At 38.0% G+C, this 20,793-nt stretch overlaps 1 protein-coding gene across 7 annotated transcripts in view; it reads left to right on the top strand.

The window, feature by feature from the left end:
- The window catches only part of LOC129649902 (histone H2B 1/2-like), a 251,629-nt gene that overhangs the window by 193,171 nt on the left and 37,665 nt on the right, over positions 1-20,793 (top strand). Inside the window, exon 2 of one of the 7 annotated variants that reach the window (XM_055577872.1) lies at positions 17,791-18,216. The exons of the other annotated variants lie outside the window; for them this stretch is intronic. Within the exon in view, the coding sequence (XP_055433847.1) occupies positions 17,791-17,820 (30 nt within the window). The 3' untranslated portion in view covers positions 17,821-18,216. Of the gene's footprint in view, positions 1-17,790; positions 18,217-20,793 lie in introns of those variants that run through there. 7 annotated transcript variants of the gene reach the window in all.

Raw genomic sequence — 20,793 nt, forward strand, 5'->3', positions numbered from 1 at the left:
AGCCGGAGTCAGATCCTGGTCTTGTTTTTGCTGACTTTATAGAGCATCTCCATTTTTGGTTGCAAAGAATGTAATCAATGTGGTTTCAATATTGACCAACTCTTGATGTCTACGTGTAGAGTTTTCTCTTGTGTTGATGGAAGAGGGTGTTTGCTATGACCAGTGCATTCTCTTCACAAAACTCTGTTAGTATTTGCCCTGCTTCATTTTGTATTCCAAGGCCAAGTTGGTTCAGTTCAGTTCGGTTCAGTCTCTCAGTCGGGTCTGACTCTTTGCGACCCCATGAACTGCAGCATGCCAGGCCTCCCTGTCTATCACCAACTCTCAGAGTTTACCCAAACTCATGTCCATTGAGTCGGTGATGCCATCCAACCATCTCATCCTCTGTCATCCCCTTCTCCTCCTGCCCTCAATCTTTCCCAGCATCAGGATCTTTTCAAATGAGTCAGCTCTTTGCATCAAGTGGCCAAAGTATTGGAGTTTCAGCTTCAACATATTCCAAGGCCATACTTGCCTGTTATTTCAAGTATCTCTTGACTTCCTACTTTTGCATTCCAATCACCTATGATGAAAAATACATCTTTTTTTGGTGTTAGTACTAGAAGGTCTTGTAGGTCTTCATAGAACTATTGAAGGTACTAAAAATACAAAGAAATGACTGTGGTATGATCTTATACCACAGGTGTTTGGAATTATGTCTGAAAGGATATTTTTCTTAGTGACAACATGATCTGAAGGTTTTTTTTTACTGGAGAGGTGAAATATGCATATAAAATATGATTTATACATATCTTCATTTTCTGAAAGTAAAACAAAGCTGGATGATGGTCAGCAGTAAAAAAATTCAAAACTGTATTTGATTTTTGTAGTTAACATTTTGGCTTCCTGGAAGTAACCATTTGCAACCAAAGATACAATTATTTTTAGAAGAAGAAAGTTTTAATTTCTTCAGTTTACATTTTGATTTTGTTTACAGACAAAACATGGTTAAACTGATTTCAGTTCCTCATATTTAGTTTTAAAAAAACTATTTATTATGATTGAGGGAGGTTTGTAATATTTTTCATATGGTTGTTTATAAGTTTAAAATATGAGTTACTGTTTTCATCAGGCAATCACAGTCCTGAATCAAGTCATCAGGAAACGTGAAAATATGTAAATACTTCAGATGGGTTTAATAGAAAAAGTGAAATGACTTATCTTAATATAAGCTTTCAGTTCAGGTCAGTCGCTCAGTCTTGTCTGACCCTTTGAGTCCCCATGAATTACAGCACCCCAGTCCTCCCTGTCCATCAACAACTCCCAGAGTTCACTCAAACTCACCTCCATCGAGTCAGTGATGCCATCCAGCCATCTCATCCTCTGTTGTCCCCTTCTCCTCCTGCCCCCAATCCCTCCCAGCATCAGAGTCTTTTCCAATGAGTCAACTCTTCGTATGAGGTGGCCAAAGTACTGGAGTTTCAGCTTTAGCATCAGTCCTTCCAAAGAAATCCCAGGGCTGATCTCCTTTAGAATGGACTGGTAGGATCTCCTTGCAGTCCAAGGGACTCTCAAGAGTCTTCTCCAACACCACAGTTCAAAAGCATCAGTTCTTTGGTGCTCAGCCTTCTTCATAGTCCAACTCTCACATCCGTACATGACCACTGGAAAAACCATAGCCTTGACTAGACGGACCTTTGTTGGCAAAGTAATGTCTCTGCTTTTGAATATGCTATCTAGGTTGGTCATAACTTTCCTTCCAAGGAGTAAGCGTCTTTTAATTTCATGGCTGCAGTCACCATCTGCAGTGATTTTGGAACCCCAAAAAAGAAAGTCTGGCACTGTTTCCACTGTTTCCCCATCTGTTTCCCATGAAGTGATGGGACCAGATGCCATGATCTTCGTTTTCTGAATGTTGAGCTTTGAGCCAACTTTTTCATTCTCCTCTTTCACTTTCAACAAGAGGGTTTTTAGTTTCTCTTCAATTTCTGCCATAAGGGTGGTGTCATCTGCATATCTGAGGTGATTGATATTTCTCCCAGCAATCTTGATTCCAGCTTGTGCTTCTTCCAGCCCAGCTTTTCTCATTGATGTACTCTGCATATAAGTTAAATAAGCAGGGTGACAATATACAGCCTTGACGTACTCCTTTTCCTATTTGGAACCAGTCTGTTGTTCCATGTCCAGTTCTAACTGTTGCTTCTTGACCTGCAGACAGATATCTCAAGAGACAGGTCAGGTGGTCTGGTATTCCCATCTCTTGAAGAATTTTCCACAGTTCATTGTGATCCACACAGTCAAAGGCTTTGGCATAGTCAATAAAGCAGAAATAGATGTTTTTCTGGAACTCTCTTGGTTTTTCCATGATCCAGCGCATGTTGGCAATTTGATCTCTGGTTCCTCTGCCTTTTCTAGGAATTTAAAAATAATCTTTGCCATTAAGATGCTAGGAGAGTCACTTTCTGTTGAGGATCTTAACCTATAAGTTCTGTCTCCAACTTTTTATTTTGCTTTAGTTTATACGATTCACTGTATATACTGTCTCTTCTGAGATGAAAATTCAGCAAAGCAATTTGAATTTGAATATTAGTTTAAGAGCACATACTATCTCATAATTAGGTATGGTGTTGCCAGTTTCCTTCCAACCTTTTCATAATCTATCTAATGGATATTTTAACTCTGTTTCTAACACTTGCAGCCCTTTCTTAAGCTTCCCCTTTGCTTATCCCTCTTCTTGACCTCCGCCTTTCAAATTTGCTCTGAGAGGGCAATGACCAGCCTGATGAGTGGGGAGACTGGCCTTTACTGACTCCATTTAATGTTGGGTGATTATCGTATCTAAAAAGATGGACTCAAGTTCAGACCCATAAGGGCATGTTTCATTTCAAGTCTCAGCTTTTAAGTTAAGCAACCTGGCCATTTTTGTTCTGGCACAAGTACACAGGAATCCTTGTACCTAAAGCATATTCTTCAGTAGAGCTTTCATTTAAGCAGTTTGGACTGGATGCTGAGGGGTGGAGGGGGTTGCTGTTAGAGATCTCTAAACATGTATTATTAATAAATTTATGAACTACTTCTGAGTAGGCATTTTTTCTCACATTTCCAGTGAGATGGTAAACAGTAGGATTCAGGTACCAAAAGCCCACCAGAAACATTTTAACAGACACATAAATGTAAGTGCTCATATTCCCTAGGCAATTAGAGTCAAGGCACATTTTTGAGATGTTGTGTCCCATGTCAGAAATCGACAAAGAACCCTCTTTTTATTTGCCATTCCCTTTAAAAAGCCCCTCCTTTTTAAATAAGACTAATACTGCTAAGAATATACTGCCATTTAAAACATCTTTAATATCAAATAATAGCAGATAATAATTCAGAGCAAACATTTGAAAAAATATTAGCAAGGCACGGCTAGAAAGAAGGTCAGTTCATTCAAGATTATCTCATTCCATTGAGAGTTAGAAGGTAAACTGAAATTCTCTGAATGGAAAATGTTGTTCATTCGCTAAGTCATATCTGAACTTTGCCCCCTGTAGACTGCAGCATGCGAGGTTTCCCTATCCTTCAGTTTCCCGGAGTTTGCTCAAACTCATGTCCATTGAGTCAGCGCTGCCATCCAACCATCTCATACTCTGCCACCCTCATCTCCTTTTGCTCTCAATATATCCCAGCATCAGGGTCTTTTCCAATGAGTTGGCTCTTCCCATCAGGTGGCCAAAGTATTGGAGCTTCAGCTGCAGCATCAGTCCTTCCAAAGAATATTTAGGGATGCTTTCATTTAGGATTGATTGGTTGGATCTCCTTGCAGTCCAAGGGACTCTCAAGAGTCTTCTCCAACAGCACAGTTCAAAAGCATCAATTCTTTGGCACTCAGCCTTCTTTTGGTCCAAATTTCACATCTGTACATGATTACTAGAAAAACCATAGCTTCAATGTTGGCAAAGTAATGTCTCTGATTTTTAATGGGCTGTCTAGGTTTGTCATAGCTTTTCTTCCAAGAAGCAAGCATCTTTTATTTTCATGGCTGTAATCACCATCAGCAGTGATTTTGGAGCCCAAGAAAATAAAGTATGTCACTGTTTCCATTTTCCCCCATTCTGTTTGCAGTGATGGGACTGGATGCCATGATCGTAGTTTTTTGAATGTTGAGTTTTAAGCCAGCTTTTTCACTCTCCTCTTTCACTCACCTGTGGCGGATTCGTTTTGATGTTTGGCAAAACTAATACAGTGTTTCAGGTTTAAAACTAAAATAAAATTAAATTTAAAAAAAAAATAAGAACAGGGGAAAAAAAAAAAAAAAGAGGCTCTTTAGTTCCTCTTGGCTTTCTGTCATTAAAGTGCTATCATCTTCATATGTAAAGTTGTTGATATGTCTCCTGGCATTCTTGATTCCAGCTTATGATTCATCCAGCCTGGCATTTCTCATGATGTACTCTGCATATAAATTAAATAAGCAGGGTGACAATATACAGCCTTGATGTACTTATTTCCCAATTATACACCTTAAACTTATCCAATGTTGTCCAAAAACTGGGAAAAAAAAGACCAAAACTTTGTGTTTTGTTGCAAAAAAGTGAAGTCCTGCAAGTTAGTGAAAAGATGAACTAAAGAGGGAGTTGTTTGAGAGACTTTGTAAAAGTGAAATAGTTAATCCCATTTTACTTAAAATCGTAAGGCATGCCCTGTGAGATTTAAAGAGAGATACATTTCAAACATGTGTGAGCTTCTTTAATAAGAGTGATTTCTTAAACAGGGTCTCTAAAAGGCACTTGCATTTGCTTATCTCTTGGAAACAGACACTAATCTATGAATTTAAGGCAATTGTTTCTCCAAAAATGCTGTTGAAATCACCAGCATTCTAACTTGTCATTTTCTGCTGAGGAAGTAGGTAGTTAAGGCAACAGAACTCTAAAGTAGTAGCTGCCACGTTTCATGATGGTCTTCCTACAGAAATCACAGGCACCTCAAAGTTTAAAAGATTCACTTCCTACATGGTAATTTCTGGTACTGCCCACCAGTCTATGGTATCTGAAAATTAGGGCAGTGTAAATATATATCATTGTCTATTTATGCAAATGCCTTTCAGAAAAATGGGAAATCTAGATATTCTGGTACAAATTTTGTGCTAATGCATAAATTTAGGTAATGCACTTTATCTGTTTGAATCAACTTTTCCTTCAGACTAAATTGAGAAACTTGATTATATCATTTCCTGCTGCTGCTGCTGCTGCTAAGTCACTTCAGTTGTGTCCGACTCTGTGCAACCCCATAGATGGCAGCCCACCAGGCTTCCCCATCCCTGGGATTCTCCAGGCAGGAACACTGGAGTGGGTTGCCATTTCCTTCTCCATATCATTTCCTAGGTCACTTTATATTTAGACTGTTGTTATTTTTCTATGACTGCATAAGAGTGATAAAATTATTCTTATTTCTTCCTCTGAAAGATATATTGATCCAAAGCACATCATTTAATGATGTGTGATCCTCCTTTGAGCTTGATGGGGAGTTAAGTATAAGAATGTTGCTGTATTTAAAAAAAATGTATATGCCTGACAGTGGTAAAGAAGCAATTGAAGAAATTTAGATACAAGAAAGTAAAAATAGGAAAATAATAAAGCCAACAATAAAGTTAGTAGAAATTAATATCATACAATCATATATTATTGTCACAGGTGGGAGCAAATTTGGTTCTAATCTTTCTGCAGCCAAAGAAATAGAGAAAAACAATAATTTAAAAAATTTATTGAATAAAGAAGTATGACTTTTCCTGAGAAAGTGCATTTTTTTCTTCTCTGTTCTCAAAGGGAACAGTGTTTGGTGTGGTAGATTACATCTTCAATATCTCAAAATTCTGTAACAGCTGAGTCTCATAATATTTTCAATAGCTTGAGGGTGAACGTCAAAGCACACATTCAGAGTAGCTCTAACGCCATCAAGCTAGGCAGAGCTTCTGAATGTTGGCTGTAATGTCATTTGGGGCTTGGATGACTTTTTGTTCTGAGGGGTTGTCCTATGTGTTATAGGTTATTGGGGAGCATCCCTGACATCCCTCCACTAAATGCCAGTGGAAGCCTTCCATCTACTCTTGCTGTGACCACCAAATGTGTCCTGTGGGGACAAAATTCCCACAGCTGAGAACCCCTGAGCAGTGGTAATTAACTAATTACCAATTATTCAGCTACAATGGTAGAAAATGCTGTAATAGGGCTGGGGCTTAAGAAATGCTTTCTGAAGGAAATAAGATCTAATTGGAGAACTGAAGCCTAAGGCATTCAGTTCAGTTTCAGTTGCTCAGTCATGGCTGACTCTTTGCGACCCCATCGACTGCTGCATGCCAGGATTCCTTGTCTATCACCAACTCCCGAAGCTTGCTCAAACTCATGTCCATTGAGTTGGTGATGCCATCCAACCATCTAATCCTCTGTTGTCCAGTTCTCCTCCTACCTTCAATCTTTCCCAGCATCAGGGTCTTTTCCAATGAGTCAGTTCTTTTTGCATCAGGTGGCCAAAGTATTGGAGCTTCAGCATCAGTCCTTCCAATGAATATTCAGGATTGATTTCCTTTTAGATTTACCGGTTTGATCTCCTTGCAGTCCAAGGGACTCTCATGAGTCTTCTCTAACACCACAGGTCAGAAGCGTTAGTTACACAAAAAGTGGGATGAAGTATATTCCAAAAAGGGGAAGAACGTGTGTGCTGGCCTTGAATTAGTAGGGCAGGCATAACTTGCCATTGAATCAATACCAATGACCAAGATGACAAAATCAATTTCTTGTCATTGTCCAACCAAGAAATGTTGACTGAGTAGTGGTCTCCTGGCACTCTGGAAGGTGAGGTCAAGATTTTTTAACTAGTAACTTTCAATCTGGTCAAGAAAGCTAAAATAACAGACAATCAGATCAGATAAGATCAGTCGCTCAGTTGTGTCCGACTCTTTGAGACCCCATGAATCGCAGCACGCCAGGCCTCCCTGTCCAGCACCAACTCCCGGAGTTCACTGAGACTTACGCCCATCGAGTCGGTGATGCCATCCAGCCATCTCATCCTCTGTCATCCCCTTCTCCTCTTGACCCCAATCCTTCCTAGCATCAGAGTCTTTTCCAATGAGTCAACTCTTCGCATGAGGTGGCCAAAGTACTGGAGTTTCAGCTTTAGCATCATTCCTTCCAAAGAAATCCCAGGGCTGATCTCCCTCAGAATGGACTGGTTGGATCTCCTTGCAGTCCAAGGGACTCTCAAGAGTCTTCTCCAACACCACAGTTCAAAAGCATCAATTCTTCGGTGCTCAGCCTTCTTCATAGTCCAACTCTCACATCCATACATGACCACTGGAAAAACCATAGCCTTGACTAGACGGACCTTTGTTGGCAAAGTAATGTCTCTGCTTTTGAATATGCTATCTAGGTTGGTCATAACTTTCCTTCCAAGGAGTAAGCATCTTTTAATTTCATGGCTACAGTCACCATCTGCAGTGATTTTGGAGCCCAGAAAAATAAAGTCTGACACTGTTTCCACTGTTTCCCCATCTATTTGCCATGAAGTGATGGGACCAGATGCCATGATCTTCGTTTTCTGAATGTTGAGCTTTAAGCCAACTTTTTCACTCTCCACTTTCACTTTCATCAAGAGGCTTTTGAGTTCCTCTTCACTTTCTGCCATAAAGGTGGTGTCATCTGCATATCTGAGGTTATTGATATTTATACTGGATAATAATTAAAGATTATTTGGGAAGTAATTACTCTAAGTTAAACAGGACAACAGAAGAGGAAGAGGTCAGTATGAGCTGGGGAAATTCCAAAGAGCTGTGATGGAAATTGCCATTTGCAGGGGTGGTCTGATTGTGAAAACTAAATAGTAAAATTAGGCACCTATTAGGATATGTGCATGCGAAGTTGCTTCAGTTTGTCTGACTCAGTGAGATCCTGTGGACTGTAGGCCATCAGGCTCCTCCATCCTTGAAATTCTCCAGTCATGAATACTGGTGTGGGTTGCTATGCCCTTCTCCAGGGGTTCTTCCTTACCCAGGGATTGAACCCATGTCTCCTACATCTCTTGCATCAGCAGCCAACCTCTTTACCACTAGCAACACCTGAGAAGTTCACCTCTTAGGATGGGAATAGCTTAAAGTGGCTGGAGATAGAAGTGAATTTGAGTACTAGTCAAGGACATACTGAGTTTCACAGTCCTTGGTTAGGGATTCAGGAAATTTTGGACTCCCAAAGCCAGTCCTATCTTTTCCAGGGCCAGGAGATTCTAGCCTGGTTTGCAACATTATTTTAGGAGCAGGTTAAAACTGACATGAAGGTTAGCAGTGAATAGGAAAAAAGAACCTCAAAAACAGCTGCTATGATAGAGGCTTCCCAATGGTAGAATCTCTGCAGAACTGTCATGGTGATTTTGATAGGTTAGTGGCTTAATTAACACAGAAAAGATTTTTACTTTGGGGGGGGCATAATTGTAACATGAAATAGCCTTGAAATTTTGGAGTCCAGGGCAATTGCCCCAATTATTTTTCCTCTCTTAGAGATTAAACAGGATTGACTGTACTAGGATGTGTGTGTACTATCTCACTTCAGTCATGTCTGACTCTTTGAGACCCTATGGACTGTAGTGCACCGGGCTTCTCTGTCTGTGGAATTATCCAGGCATGAATACTGGAGTGCGTTGCTATGCTGTCCTCCAGGCTTTATAGGAAAATAGATTAGAAGTTGACATCACACACGAAGTTTCACAAACCATCAAACCTCCCATCTACATCCCATCAAACCTCCTACATCCCACTCCTCTTTTCCTATTGAGATGGCTTTCATTCCTGAATTCTAAGCTATGTTGAAGAGATAGTAATTTTTCCTGGGCATCTCTCATGTATGGGAGGTTTACATGCTAATAAACTTCTTTTTTTCTCTTGCAAATCTTCCTTTTGTTACAGGGATCTCAGCTATGAACTCAAAAGGGTAGAAAAGTTATTTTTATTCCCTACCAAAAATAAAAAAATAGGTGATGGGAGTACCAGCAGGGAGGTCAGTCTTAAAAATGATTTGATGGGCAAGAAGAAAAAATTTATGTTTTCTAGCTAAAATGATGAATATAATGTTATGATAAGGTGAGTTTGCAGTGATGCTCTGGAAGAGAGGGAAAATGGGGCCAGGAACACCTGCCAGTAGGTATTTAAAATAATAAGTTGGATACCTGTGGATGCAGGATCACTGGAAACTGGGAATGGGAGTCAGAACAGTTTGAATTGCTGCATCGATACAAGTACTTTTCTACTCTACATTTCCTGGTTTGATTTCTTAAATTTTGTTTAATCAGTGGTTTGCTAAATACAATTTATGTTGTATACCTTTCCTTCCGACTCACTGAATCTTAATTAAAGCTAATTGCATTCTTTTGGTTTGTGAGTAGTAGAAACCAATTCTGGCTGGCTTACTCAGAAAAAAGAATATTGAGAGATTGAATTTATTGAATTCAGTGGGTTTATTAATTAATCTTTGCTATTTATTGAATAGCAAAGTAAAGCCTTAAGAAGTAGGAAACCAGGTCGACTCTGGGATGCTCAAGAATATTGTTTGGTAGTCAATTTTCTAACGTGCTTCTATTCCAAACACTAAGCTGTCAAGAATCTCCTTTTTCTCTATCACAGATCCTCAAATTCAGGGAGAGAAAATCTTCCCAATCCAGGGTAGTCCATGAAACTATATTACAGCATTGGAATGTGACTGCTGAATGTCTATACCCTGTTCAGAAGGGAAAGAAATTCTCGGAGAAGGAATCATTCTGAGCTGTGAAGATGAGCGTCACATCCTAGAGTTGATGGGGTGGTAAGCAGGAAGGGAATGCCATAGCAGTCTGCTCCAGATACACATTCCCTTTGGGCTTAGCAGCACAGAAGAAAGAATGCAGAAGTGCTAAAGAGCACATACCAGCTACCCTTTAAGATTTCCCCAAACTGTCATATGTTTCTGCTTACGTATCACATCACTCTGTGTGTGATATGTACAAGGCCTGCATTTGTGCTTGGTCTGTCTGACTCTCTGCTACCCCCTCCATGAGGTTTCCCAAGCAAGAATACTGGAGTGGGTTGCCATTTCTTCCTCCAGAGTATCTTCTCAAACCAAGGAGTCAAACCTGTGTCTCCTGTGGCTGCTGCATTGGCAGGTGGATTCTTTAACACTGAAAGCGCATGGGAAGCGCATTCTTTAACACTGGGAAGCACATGATATGCATGAATACAAGGGAGATTGTGAATGAAGGCTTTGTTCTTGGTTGCAATTTGCCTAGCTAAAAACTGGAATCGTTACCAGGAAAGAACTGTAGAGTGGATATTGAGATAAAGAGCTAGCAACTTTTTGCTACTCTTGGGGAAGTACATTATACATGTACACATATGCATATATACACATATAAATATATATGGATGCGTATGTAGAGTATTCTGTAAATGTGTGTATATGTATGTGTATATACATATATACACACATATATGTAATCTTTAATATTTTACCTGGTGTTTCCAGGAAATGTAAACACTGAAAGAAGTTATTTCATGATTTTTAATTCAGCCATTATTTATGACGATCTTGTAAATTGTAGTGTGGAGATGCTTCATAAAAACAAGTAACTGATGATGAACTATTCTTAGGAAATGCTTTATGCGGTTCTGGAGGATACAGACTCGGGATGCACATCAGCATGTTAAAAGTCATAGAAAGGTCCAACAGTAAACAAGCTTAATAATGTTAACTCGTAGTAGTTTGAACCTAAGCACATTTTTATTTTTGTAAATGTCTATCTATAGTACATGTTTCCATTTTGAGAAAACTTGAGCTAGCACAACCCAACTAGAAATTAGATTAAAGAATAAATGATTGAGTTAATAAATTAAGAAACATAGTTTAAAAACCATAGATAGGGAACATGTTTTGTGTTTAATTTTATAAATTATATTGATATAATATTTTATTGTTGAAAGTACAGGGAATTATAAAGCAGAAAATGCCTGCTTTAATTTTTGTCAAACAGATTTTATTTAAAAAAATTAACTTTGAAATGAATATTTAAAATTTTGTTTTCAAATTATTTCAAAATTAAAATTTAGGATATCACATCTATACTTTTACTTACAATAAGTTGAAATATTCAGATATAATGTTGTATGACCTATACAAATTACCTGAAAACTAGTTGTCATGGTGTTTATAGAGACAGCTCTATGAATTCAAAGATTGTCACTTTTATGCAGCATCCTTTGGGCAAATCATTTGATTTTAGTAGTCCAACATTTTAAAAGTAAAAATCTCATTGAAGTAGTTGTCCTTTAATTTTCTTTAATAAGATGGAAAGGTCATTAATTTTAATAGGTCTTAAATGTCCCTGTATCTCACACCTTTGAAACTGACAAGGGAAACAGTTTAACTGTCTGAAAATTCCAAAGGCAGTATTACATTAAATGTATGTTATGTAATTGCTTGTGGCAAATTTTCCTATTGATAGAGAAATATGTACTCAAGTTTCATGTGGTTATTATTTCTTTGAACATCAGAAATGATTTTAAATGAATGTCTTCAAAGTAATCTTTTGAAATGAGTTAGCTGTCTTTAGTTTGTAAATTACACAATATGTACTATTTTCAATCAAATAGTGACCACTAGAAATCAAAGAATTTGTATATTAGAGAGATGACTTTCAAAGCTCACTGCTTGAAAACTCACCTAGAAATTAGTTTTATTTTATCTCCCAGATGCAGAGGTTTAAAAAGATGTGATGCTATTGAAATTATGTTTCAGTTTTTTAAATCAGCTTTTCATTTTAATTCCTGTAACAGTGAAGAGAGACTTGAGAACAGACTTTACTAGAGCTTGAAATTTTCCCCCAAAATGCTTTGTAAATAAACTCATTGATTAAAGTTTTGAGGAAATGTTATATTTTTGGTTAAGTAAACATTAAGAAAAAAACTTTTCTTGTTATAACTCCTATTTTCAAAAAATGTCCATTGTCATGAATATAAAAGTTGGAGTAAGATTTATGTAACTTTTTATGTTTAACTGAGATTTTCCTTGTCTCAGTACGTGTAATTTCATAAGCACAATTAAATCTTTTCCTTGATATACACTGATTTTGAAAATGTTTCAGAGGCATAATTGAAGAATTCATTTATGGTGTATGCTGCTGCTGCTTCTAAGTTGCTTCAGTCATGTCTGACTCTGTGCGACCCCATAGATGGCAGCCCACCAGGCTCCCCCATCCCTGGGATTCTCCAGGCAAGAACACTGGAGTGGGTTGCCATTTCCGTCTCCAATGCATGAAAGTGAAAAGTGAAAGTGAAGTCGCTCAGTCATGTCCGACTCTTAGCGACCCCATGGACTACAGCCTACCAGGCTCCTCCGTCCATGGGATTTTCCAGGCAAGAGTACTAGAGTGGGGTGCCATTGCCTTCTCCGTTATGAGAACTGTATTTATGTATGAGAACTGTTATTAACTTGAAATTGAGTATAATATTTGAATTTGTGTAGATCACTTAATCTCTTTGATCCTCTATTTGTTTATTTGTAAAATTATTAATCTCTGAAGTCCATTCTAGAGTTCACATTTCTTTAGATCTAAAAACTATGACACTTCACATTGTAAGTTTTCAAGATGTCAAAGATTTGAAAGGTGATCATTCAGTCTTGAATATACTGTAGAAAACTCTTTTAAACAAATTGTTGTTATTGTTCAGTCGCAAAGTCCTGTCTGACTCTTTGCGACCCCATGGACTGCAGGGTGCCAAACTTCCCTGTCCTTCACTATGTTAGGTAGTTAGAATAGGAGACAGGAGTCCAAAATGGCAGTGGCTAAAAACAAGGAAGGGAAAACCTGCGAAAATAGAACAAAGGAAGGTCAAAAGAAGATCTGAGGACCGGAGTGAGGACCTCAGGTAGAACAAACAGCATGGGGCAGGCCCAGGGGGAGGAAAAAACATATGAAAAGAGGAGCCAAAGGGCTCGCTCACTCTCTCTCTCTCCCCCTCTCCTTCCCGCTTGCTGGGGTGCTGTTCTTTTCATGTCTTTGGGTCAGCATGCCCTCACTCCTTGAGGATGGATTCTCCTGCTATTTTCTAAATAAAATAGAGCTGTAACGCGGAGCTGTAATACTGATTTATCTAAGAACTATAACACGGTCTGTTCAAGACCTGAGAGCTGTGATGCACCGAGGGCTTTAATGTCCGTCACTCCAAATCTTTGTTGTGACGAGACAGAACCAAGGAGAATACACTCGCTTGACAACTATCTCCCAGGGTTTGCTCAAATTCATGTCCATTGAGTCTATGATGCTATCTAACCATCCAATCCTCTGTCACCCCCTTCTCCTTTAGCCTTCGATCTTTCCCAGTATCAGAGTCTTTTCCCATGAGTCAGTTCTTTGACTATATGGACCTTTGTTGTCAAAGTGGTGTCTTTGCTTTTTAGTACACTGTCTAAGTTTGTCATAACTTTCCTTCCAAGGAGCAAGCATCGTTTATTTTCATGGCTGCAGTCACCATCCACAGTGATTTTGGAGTCCAAGAAAATAAAGTATGTCACTGTTTCCACTTTTCCCCCTTCTATTTCCCATGAAGTGATGGGACTGGTTGCCATGATCTTAGTTTTTTGAATGTTGAGTTTTAAGCCAGCTTTTCCACGCTCCTCTTTCACTTTCATCAAGAGGCTCTTTAGTTCCTCTTCACTTTCTGCCATTAGAGTGGTGTCATCTGCATATCTGAGGTTTTGTATAACAAGAGAAGCCTCAAAGCTATCCTCTAACTTTTTTGAATTGCTAAAAATAAAAGAACAGCAAAGAAGACTTTTGTCAGGAAAATACCTGTAATTTGACCATTCTAAATCAACAACCTTTCATGTATATGGATTTTTTATGGTAGCTATACATGCTTATATGTATTTTATATATTTATTAATATAGCATGCTGCTAAGTCACTTCAGTCGTGTCCGACTCTGTGCAACCCCATAGACGGCAGCCCTCAGGCTGCCCCGTCCCTGGGATTCTCCAGGCAAGAACACTGGAGTGCGTTGCCATTTCCTTCTCCAATGCATGAAAGTGAAAAGTGAAAGTGAAGTCGCTCAGTCGTGTCTGACTCTTCACGACCCCATGGACTTCAGCCTACCAGGCTCCTCCATCCATGGGGTTTTCCAGGCAAGAGTACTGGAGTGGGTTGCCATTGCCTTCTCCGTAATATAGCATAATTGGGTATTTTTAATGCTACTGCTGTTACCAAATGTTTTGTAAAATATTGCAATAAAGTCTCTCTAGTTATTTCTTTTAGGTAGACATAATATCACTTTATAAAATGTCATAATCTACTCAAACAATTCTATTGTGCTAAATATTTACACTTTTCAAATAATATCGCCCAGCACAAAACAGCATTATGGGTAGAGCTATTTTTCTGTTGAATTATTTCCCAGGAGTAAATTACAGGATCCTAGAGTATGAACATTTTAATTTCTCTTGTTGTAGAGTCTCCATTGTTTTCCAGAGATTCGGAGACAATATCCTGTGCCATTATAATTGTATATTTACCTTATTTTGAATAATTTACTCCTTTTATTCAACAAACATTTATTGGATACTCAGTGCATCCAAAGTCTTGAGTTGAACATGTGAGTAAGATTTAAAGCTAATCTTATCTTCGGGATTATCCGAAGGGCTGGGACAAGATACAAGCCATTTGGTGCCATAAAAAGAAACCCAGGGGATGCAGGGGAAGAGTTTGTTTTAGAAAAGCATTTCACAAACTCTATCACAGTGAAGCATTGAAACATGATCTCTTTCAAGTCTGGTTTCAGCCAACATTGACCTCTGTGCAGCTTCCTGGTGATCCATCCAGCTCACTCTGCTTCTCCCTGTAGACTGCTTATGGTACAATCAGCTTTTCCAAGTGGTCTTCCTGCTTATTGATGTCCTGTCTAAAAAAATTCAACAGATAAACACAGTGCTGGCCTGAACAGCGATAGCAAGGTAGCACAGCTGTAGCTTAGCCAGAAGATTATTTTAAAATAGTCAGGCATTATTAAGGCTTCATATTTTCATCTCTATTTGAGGAAGAATCACCAAGTCAACAGAGCTTCTTTCATATTCCATCAACAGCTGCTGCATCCCAGCCTACATACAAATGCTGCACTATTTAACCCTTTTATGCTTCCTCTCCTATTTATTAAATTTCAGAGCCTTACTTATGCTATTTCCCTTAATCCTCACCACCTCTAGGTCATTTGTTATTAACTCCTTTTTAGAGATAAGGAAATGGAGGCTTAGAGAAATTAAGAAGTCTGTTTAATTTCATACAGTTTGTAAATTGTGGGTCTGGGAATCAGACCCAGAACCGATTGACTCTGAAAACTTTCCACTCGGTGCCACTGCTCAATTTTTCTTTTGATGTCCTCTTAGATGAGAACAGTCTATAAATGGGACTTTATTTCTCACTTATTTTCCCTCTTCTTGGTGACGCAATCAATTTCTAATGTTTATTGATCAACAGTTACCGTCTTTGCCCTAACCAATTGTCTCATTTAATTCTCACAACAACCCTAAGAAGTAAATACTATTGTTATTACTATTTTGTTAATCCTCAGAACAACCCTAAGAAGTAAATGCTATTGTTATTACTATTTTGTAGTTGAGGAATTTGAAACGTTAGAAAAGTATAATAAAATACCAGGATTCCTTAGTAATTAGGTGGAAAAACTGGGAATAAATTATCTCAATAGGGGTTCAAACTTATTGTTACAGAATCAAATCATTATATTGATCACGAGTTAGATCAATAGTTTTAAGGTTTTAGTCTTGAATATATCTTTGGCCCCTGACTAGGGTTGAATTGGAGGGGCAGCCAGGCAACAACCTTAGACCTAAATCTACAAGCAACAATAAAACATCACTGAGGTGAATCAGAAAAATAACTATTGCCAATTAACTCAGGTTTCCACCTTTGGCTGCTAGAGGTTGAACCACCAAATTTATAGCAGATACATGAGTCTCTTGATAATTGTGTGAGATGAAATTTTGTAACTGAAAAGTGCATGGTATAATGCTATTTATCTATAATGGAATTTTAGAATCTTATTGTTACCTTTATTCTGAGAGTTGGCTAATGACATATATTAATAATTAGGAATTAATAAATACTGAAATAAAAGACATCTTCAAGTAATTAAAAATGTTATGTTGAACGTTTAGCACATCTATCATATTTTAGACATGATGAGATTCAACCTTTTTTTTTTTTGAAACAGTTAACTTCTTTGTACTTAAACAAGTAAATTTTGAATAAGACATTTAAAGCAGTTATTTTGTAGGACAGTACAGTGTACTCTTGTCCACTGTACCTCAATATTTTCTCCAGCTCCTGCTCCTGGTAACAGTAGACTTGTTCTACCATCTCTGATTCCTTAGGCATGTTCTGTGTTGGCCACTGTCTACAAGATACATGGAGTCCAGTTCACATTTTTTTTGTTCAAAGGGAACTTAGAATTTTTCTGTGTTTGGAAAGGTTCAGCAAGTATGATATACTAGATTCATGTAAGTTAAATTATGTGTAAATAGAATCAGAATAGATCTCTGTAGATATAACACATTAAAAACCTTTAGGAAGCTATACTATCCACTGGCTTAAATATTTTATCCTGGGGATTCATTTCAGTCCTACCAAAAAATTCTTGCTGTAAAGTACAAGGCTCTGAGCCAGGCATCACAATGGACACAGGTAATAGAACATACTTCTTTCTCTCTGGGATTTTATATTCTAGAGGGCTTGACAGAAACAAGTAACTCATGGATCTGGAAGAACTTTTTAATTGCCATTTCGAACCACAGGCAATGTGCTGTTTGAGGATGGAACTTCTAGAGACCATTGACATTAGTCTGGTTAGGGAAGACAGTAGAAACAGCCTTTAGATGGTATTTTAAAGAGCATGGGATTTACCAAGGCTCAGGTTGGGGTGGGGGGAGAGGAGTAGGAGTAGAAAGTGAAGGAATGCTTCAGTTGAAACACTTACACAAATAGTGGAAAGGGGATAGCATTGCCTAGGAAAAGACTTGTAGGTGAAATGTAGCCAGGAGTGGAGCTAGTGCTTAGTAGAGGAAGGTACAGCTTAAAGACCGTGGAAGTAGTGTCTTCAGATGGTACTGTTGCCGGAAGACTACAGAGTGGTAGCATGTTCAGGGCATTTGCTCTTGTATGTTCCTCCTGCAGTGAGAGTGCAGCACATTATGAACTGTTTTCCAGATGGTTGGCTAAGGCCAGATGAGAAATATGCAGACAGATAATATACTCTCCATTCTTTTCCTTATTGATATACTTTTATTTATTGAATCATTGACCTTTTTTCCTATTGTCCTCCAGTTCCAGACTCCAAGGGCTGAATCACAAACACCATCTCCCCATCCTTTTGTTCACCCAGCAGATATTGAGTACCTGCTGTGTTCTACTTTCCGCACTAGACATTGGAGTTACAAGCGAAGGCTCTGACCTCAAGAAGTTTGTGGTAGTCTAGTGGGGGAAAATAAATGCTCCCAAGTAATTAATGCTCCCAAATGCATGTTGTTCCATGAGGCAATAGAAGGGAAATGCATAGCTATGACTTTATATTAAAAAAAAGGTGATTTTTTAATTTGAGTTACAAAGGATAAATAGATGTTGTTCATATGGAGAAGGAGGAGAAGGAATGACAGCCATTGAGTGAACTCTGCTATGCAGCAGGTGCCAGATTGGGTTTTATTTTATTTCAGTAATATCGGTTAACCATGGGACGAGTTGTCTTATCTCTATTTTACAGATAAAGAATGGGATCAGAGAGATGAAGTGACTCTCAAGATTAATGGGCAGGGTTGAAACCAAAACTGAAGCTTAATCTGCAAAATCAAGACTCATGGTAGTTCCACTCTGACATTGTGAAAAAGTGAAGATGTTAATTGCTTAACAATGAGAGAGAGGGAGAAATAGGGAAAAGGCCAACCCCAGCTGTGGAGGAAGCAGTTTATCTCATCTATGTCACTGTCTGCTGCGACTTACCATGGCAGCTGTCTTTCATACTAAAGAAGTGTTCAATGATCTGGACTTTCAGTCATCTTCTCAATAGCAACATTCACCTGTCATATTTTCCCTATTCTCAAAGCCTCTTGTTCTGCCAATATGGCAATGAAACTAATGGTTTTAAATAGGTTGATGGATAAAAAAAAAATCAATAAAATTTCCCAATCCATTGTCTTTAGCACATCAAAATTATTTTCCTAGCATAGCAATTTTCAATAAAACGTTGAGTCACAAATATAAATTTCTATAAACTACAATAAAAAGCGAAAGTGTTATTACTCAGTTGTATCGTCTCTTTGCAACCCCATGGACTATAGCTCATCAGCCTCCTCTGTCCATGGAATTTTCCAGGCAAGTAGACTGGAGTGGGTAGACATTCCCTTTTCCAAGAGATCTTTCCGACTAAGGATCAAACCTGGGTCTCCTGCATTGCAGGCAGATTCTTTACTGTCTGAGTCACCAGGGAAGTTGACAATAAAAAGTGAACACAAGTGAAATTATTTTTATTAGTATATTTTTCCATCCATGGTCAAACTATTTCAATAAGTATTCAACATTATCATTTTTGTGTTATCTCTTATTCAGTCTTTGAAATCTGGTGTCTAGTTTACTCTGAGAGTATCTCAGTTTGGACTACCTACATTTTAAGCACTCAATAGTCCATGTGGCTAATTGCTGTTGTATTTATTGGACAGTGTAGCCCATGGGAGATGTACAATGAATTATTTTAGTAATGGACTATCGCATACTGCAGCAAGTTAGCAGAAAGGATACTTCTGTTCTGGAATGGTTTTCTTCTCACACCACAACAAATTAGTATGTGAGGATTCTCAACCTTACTTGTACTTTAGAATTACTTGGGGAACTTAATAGCTCAGTGTTTCACCAGAGTTTTGATTTGGTTGCCTACTGTAGGGTGTAAACATCAGTGTTTTGTTTTGTTTGTTAAGTATCCTGGATAATTCTAGTATGTAGCCAGGGTGGGAATCACTAATGTGTATAGTGATATGTATTTTTCCTCTTGCTATGACTAGTGCCCAAAAAGGATCAAGGCAAACATATGAATAGAAAGTGCTTTCTTGTTCTTTACCTTAGTGAGAAATAGACTGAAAACAGACTTTCCTTGGAAATTTCTTTCTTTTTTTTTTTTTCCAGCTTTAATTCTTTTTTTTTTTTTTTTTAGTATTTTTTTTTTTATTTTTAAACTTTACATAATTGTATTAGTTTTGCCAAATATCAAAATGAATCCGCCACAGGTATACATGTGTGCCCCACCCTGAACCCTCCTCCCTCCTCCCTCCCCATACCCTCCCTCTGGGTCTTCCCAGTGCACTAGCCCCAAGCATCCAGTATTGTGCATCGAACCTGGACTGGCAACTTGTTTCATACATGATATTTTACATGTTTCAATGCCATTCTCCCAAATCTTCCCACCCTCTCCCTCTCCCACAGAGTCCATAAGACTGTTCTATACTACTAACCTAGTAATGCATATACTCCTTTGGTTTGAAGATGCTGAATCCCGAGTAGGAATTATGTACTTGAAAGTATGGAATGGGATTGGTAATCCCACCCTTATCAACATTTTATTGATTTTGGCTCTTTTTTGAAAAGTTAGATTTGACTCACCGATGCAATGGACATGAAATTGGGCAAACTCTGGGAGATGGCAAGGGACAGGGAGGCCTGGTGTGCTGCAGTCCATGAGGTCGTGAAAAGTTGGATAGGACTGGGTGAACAACAACAGAATTGACTCAGATCTTAAAGATTTGTTTTAAGCATATGATAAATTATTTAACTAAAAGGCTTTAGTTAAATAATTTATATTATATTTATATTAAATAATATTAATTTAATTAATATATCAAATATTAAATAATATGTATTACTTTATTTAACTAAAGGCTTTAACTAAAATACTATTTACAGAGTGAAAAGTTAGGAGTATATAGCTTTATGTAGGAACTGAGTTCTGTAACATTGGGGGAATAATGATGCTTTAGACCTTTGCATTATGTGAAACAATTTAGACCTCTGCATTTGCATCTCTCTGCTTGATCGTCATGGTCTTGATCTTTGTGATGTGACGAGGATCAGGAAAAAGACAGAGTGTAAATATTTGCTGTCTGTGCCATAGGCCTGATCCTTTGTCAGCCATAATAGAGCATAAAAATTCATGATTGTCCTCCACTCCTCCTTAGCTAATGTCCCATTTGTATCTAACGTTATAGACACCATTGTAAATTACCCTTAAATTAAGAATTTCAATCTCTCAATAACAGGGTCAAGTTAATAACTCGAGTTTAAAAGGAAGCCATCAGGCCTTCCTAATGCTGAAGCAAATACCATTCAAATGTGTAGACCAATATGACTTTGTCTTCATTAATATAATAAAATTATTAGCACCTGGTTACCCAGAGACTATCTAATACCAGTATGCAATTGCTTTTTTTATGATTATTACAATGGTGATTTATTCTCTTTTAACTCCTAAGCATTCTCTTTGGAGAGTACTTTTTTCTAATGTTTATGAAGAAGCCTTAGGCTCATGAAACGATATTTACAACTCTCAGTATTAGGATGTTTCTCTATTTTGTATCCGCTTACAACATTCATAAAACATCTGCCAAAGTGCTGAAATCAGCTTTGGGAAAGTAAACTGATGGTGCCCTGTGAAATGAGGAGGTTTGAGAGCTTAGGATTTGGAAGGCTGTAATTACTCCCGTACTCACACTGTAATCTGTAT

The sequence above is a fragment of the Bubalus kerabau genome, chromosome 4 (genome assembly GCF_029407905.1).
Source record: "Bubalus kerabau isolate K-KA32 ecotype Philippines breed swamp buffalo chromosome 4, PCC_UOA_SB_1v2, whole genome shotgun sequence".
Lineage (NCBI taxonomy): Eukaryota > Metazoa > Chordata > Mammalia > Artiodactyla > Bovidae > Bubalus > Bubalus kerabau.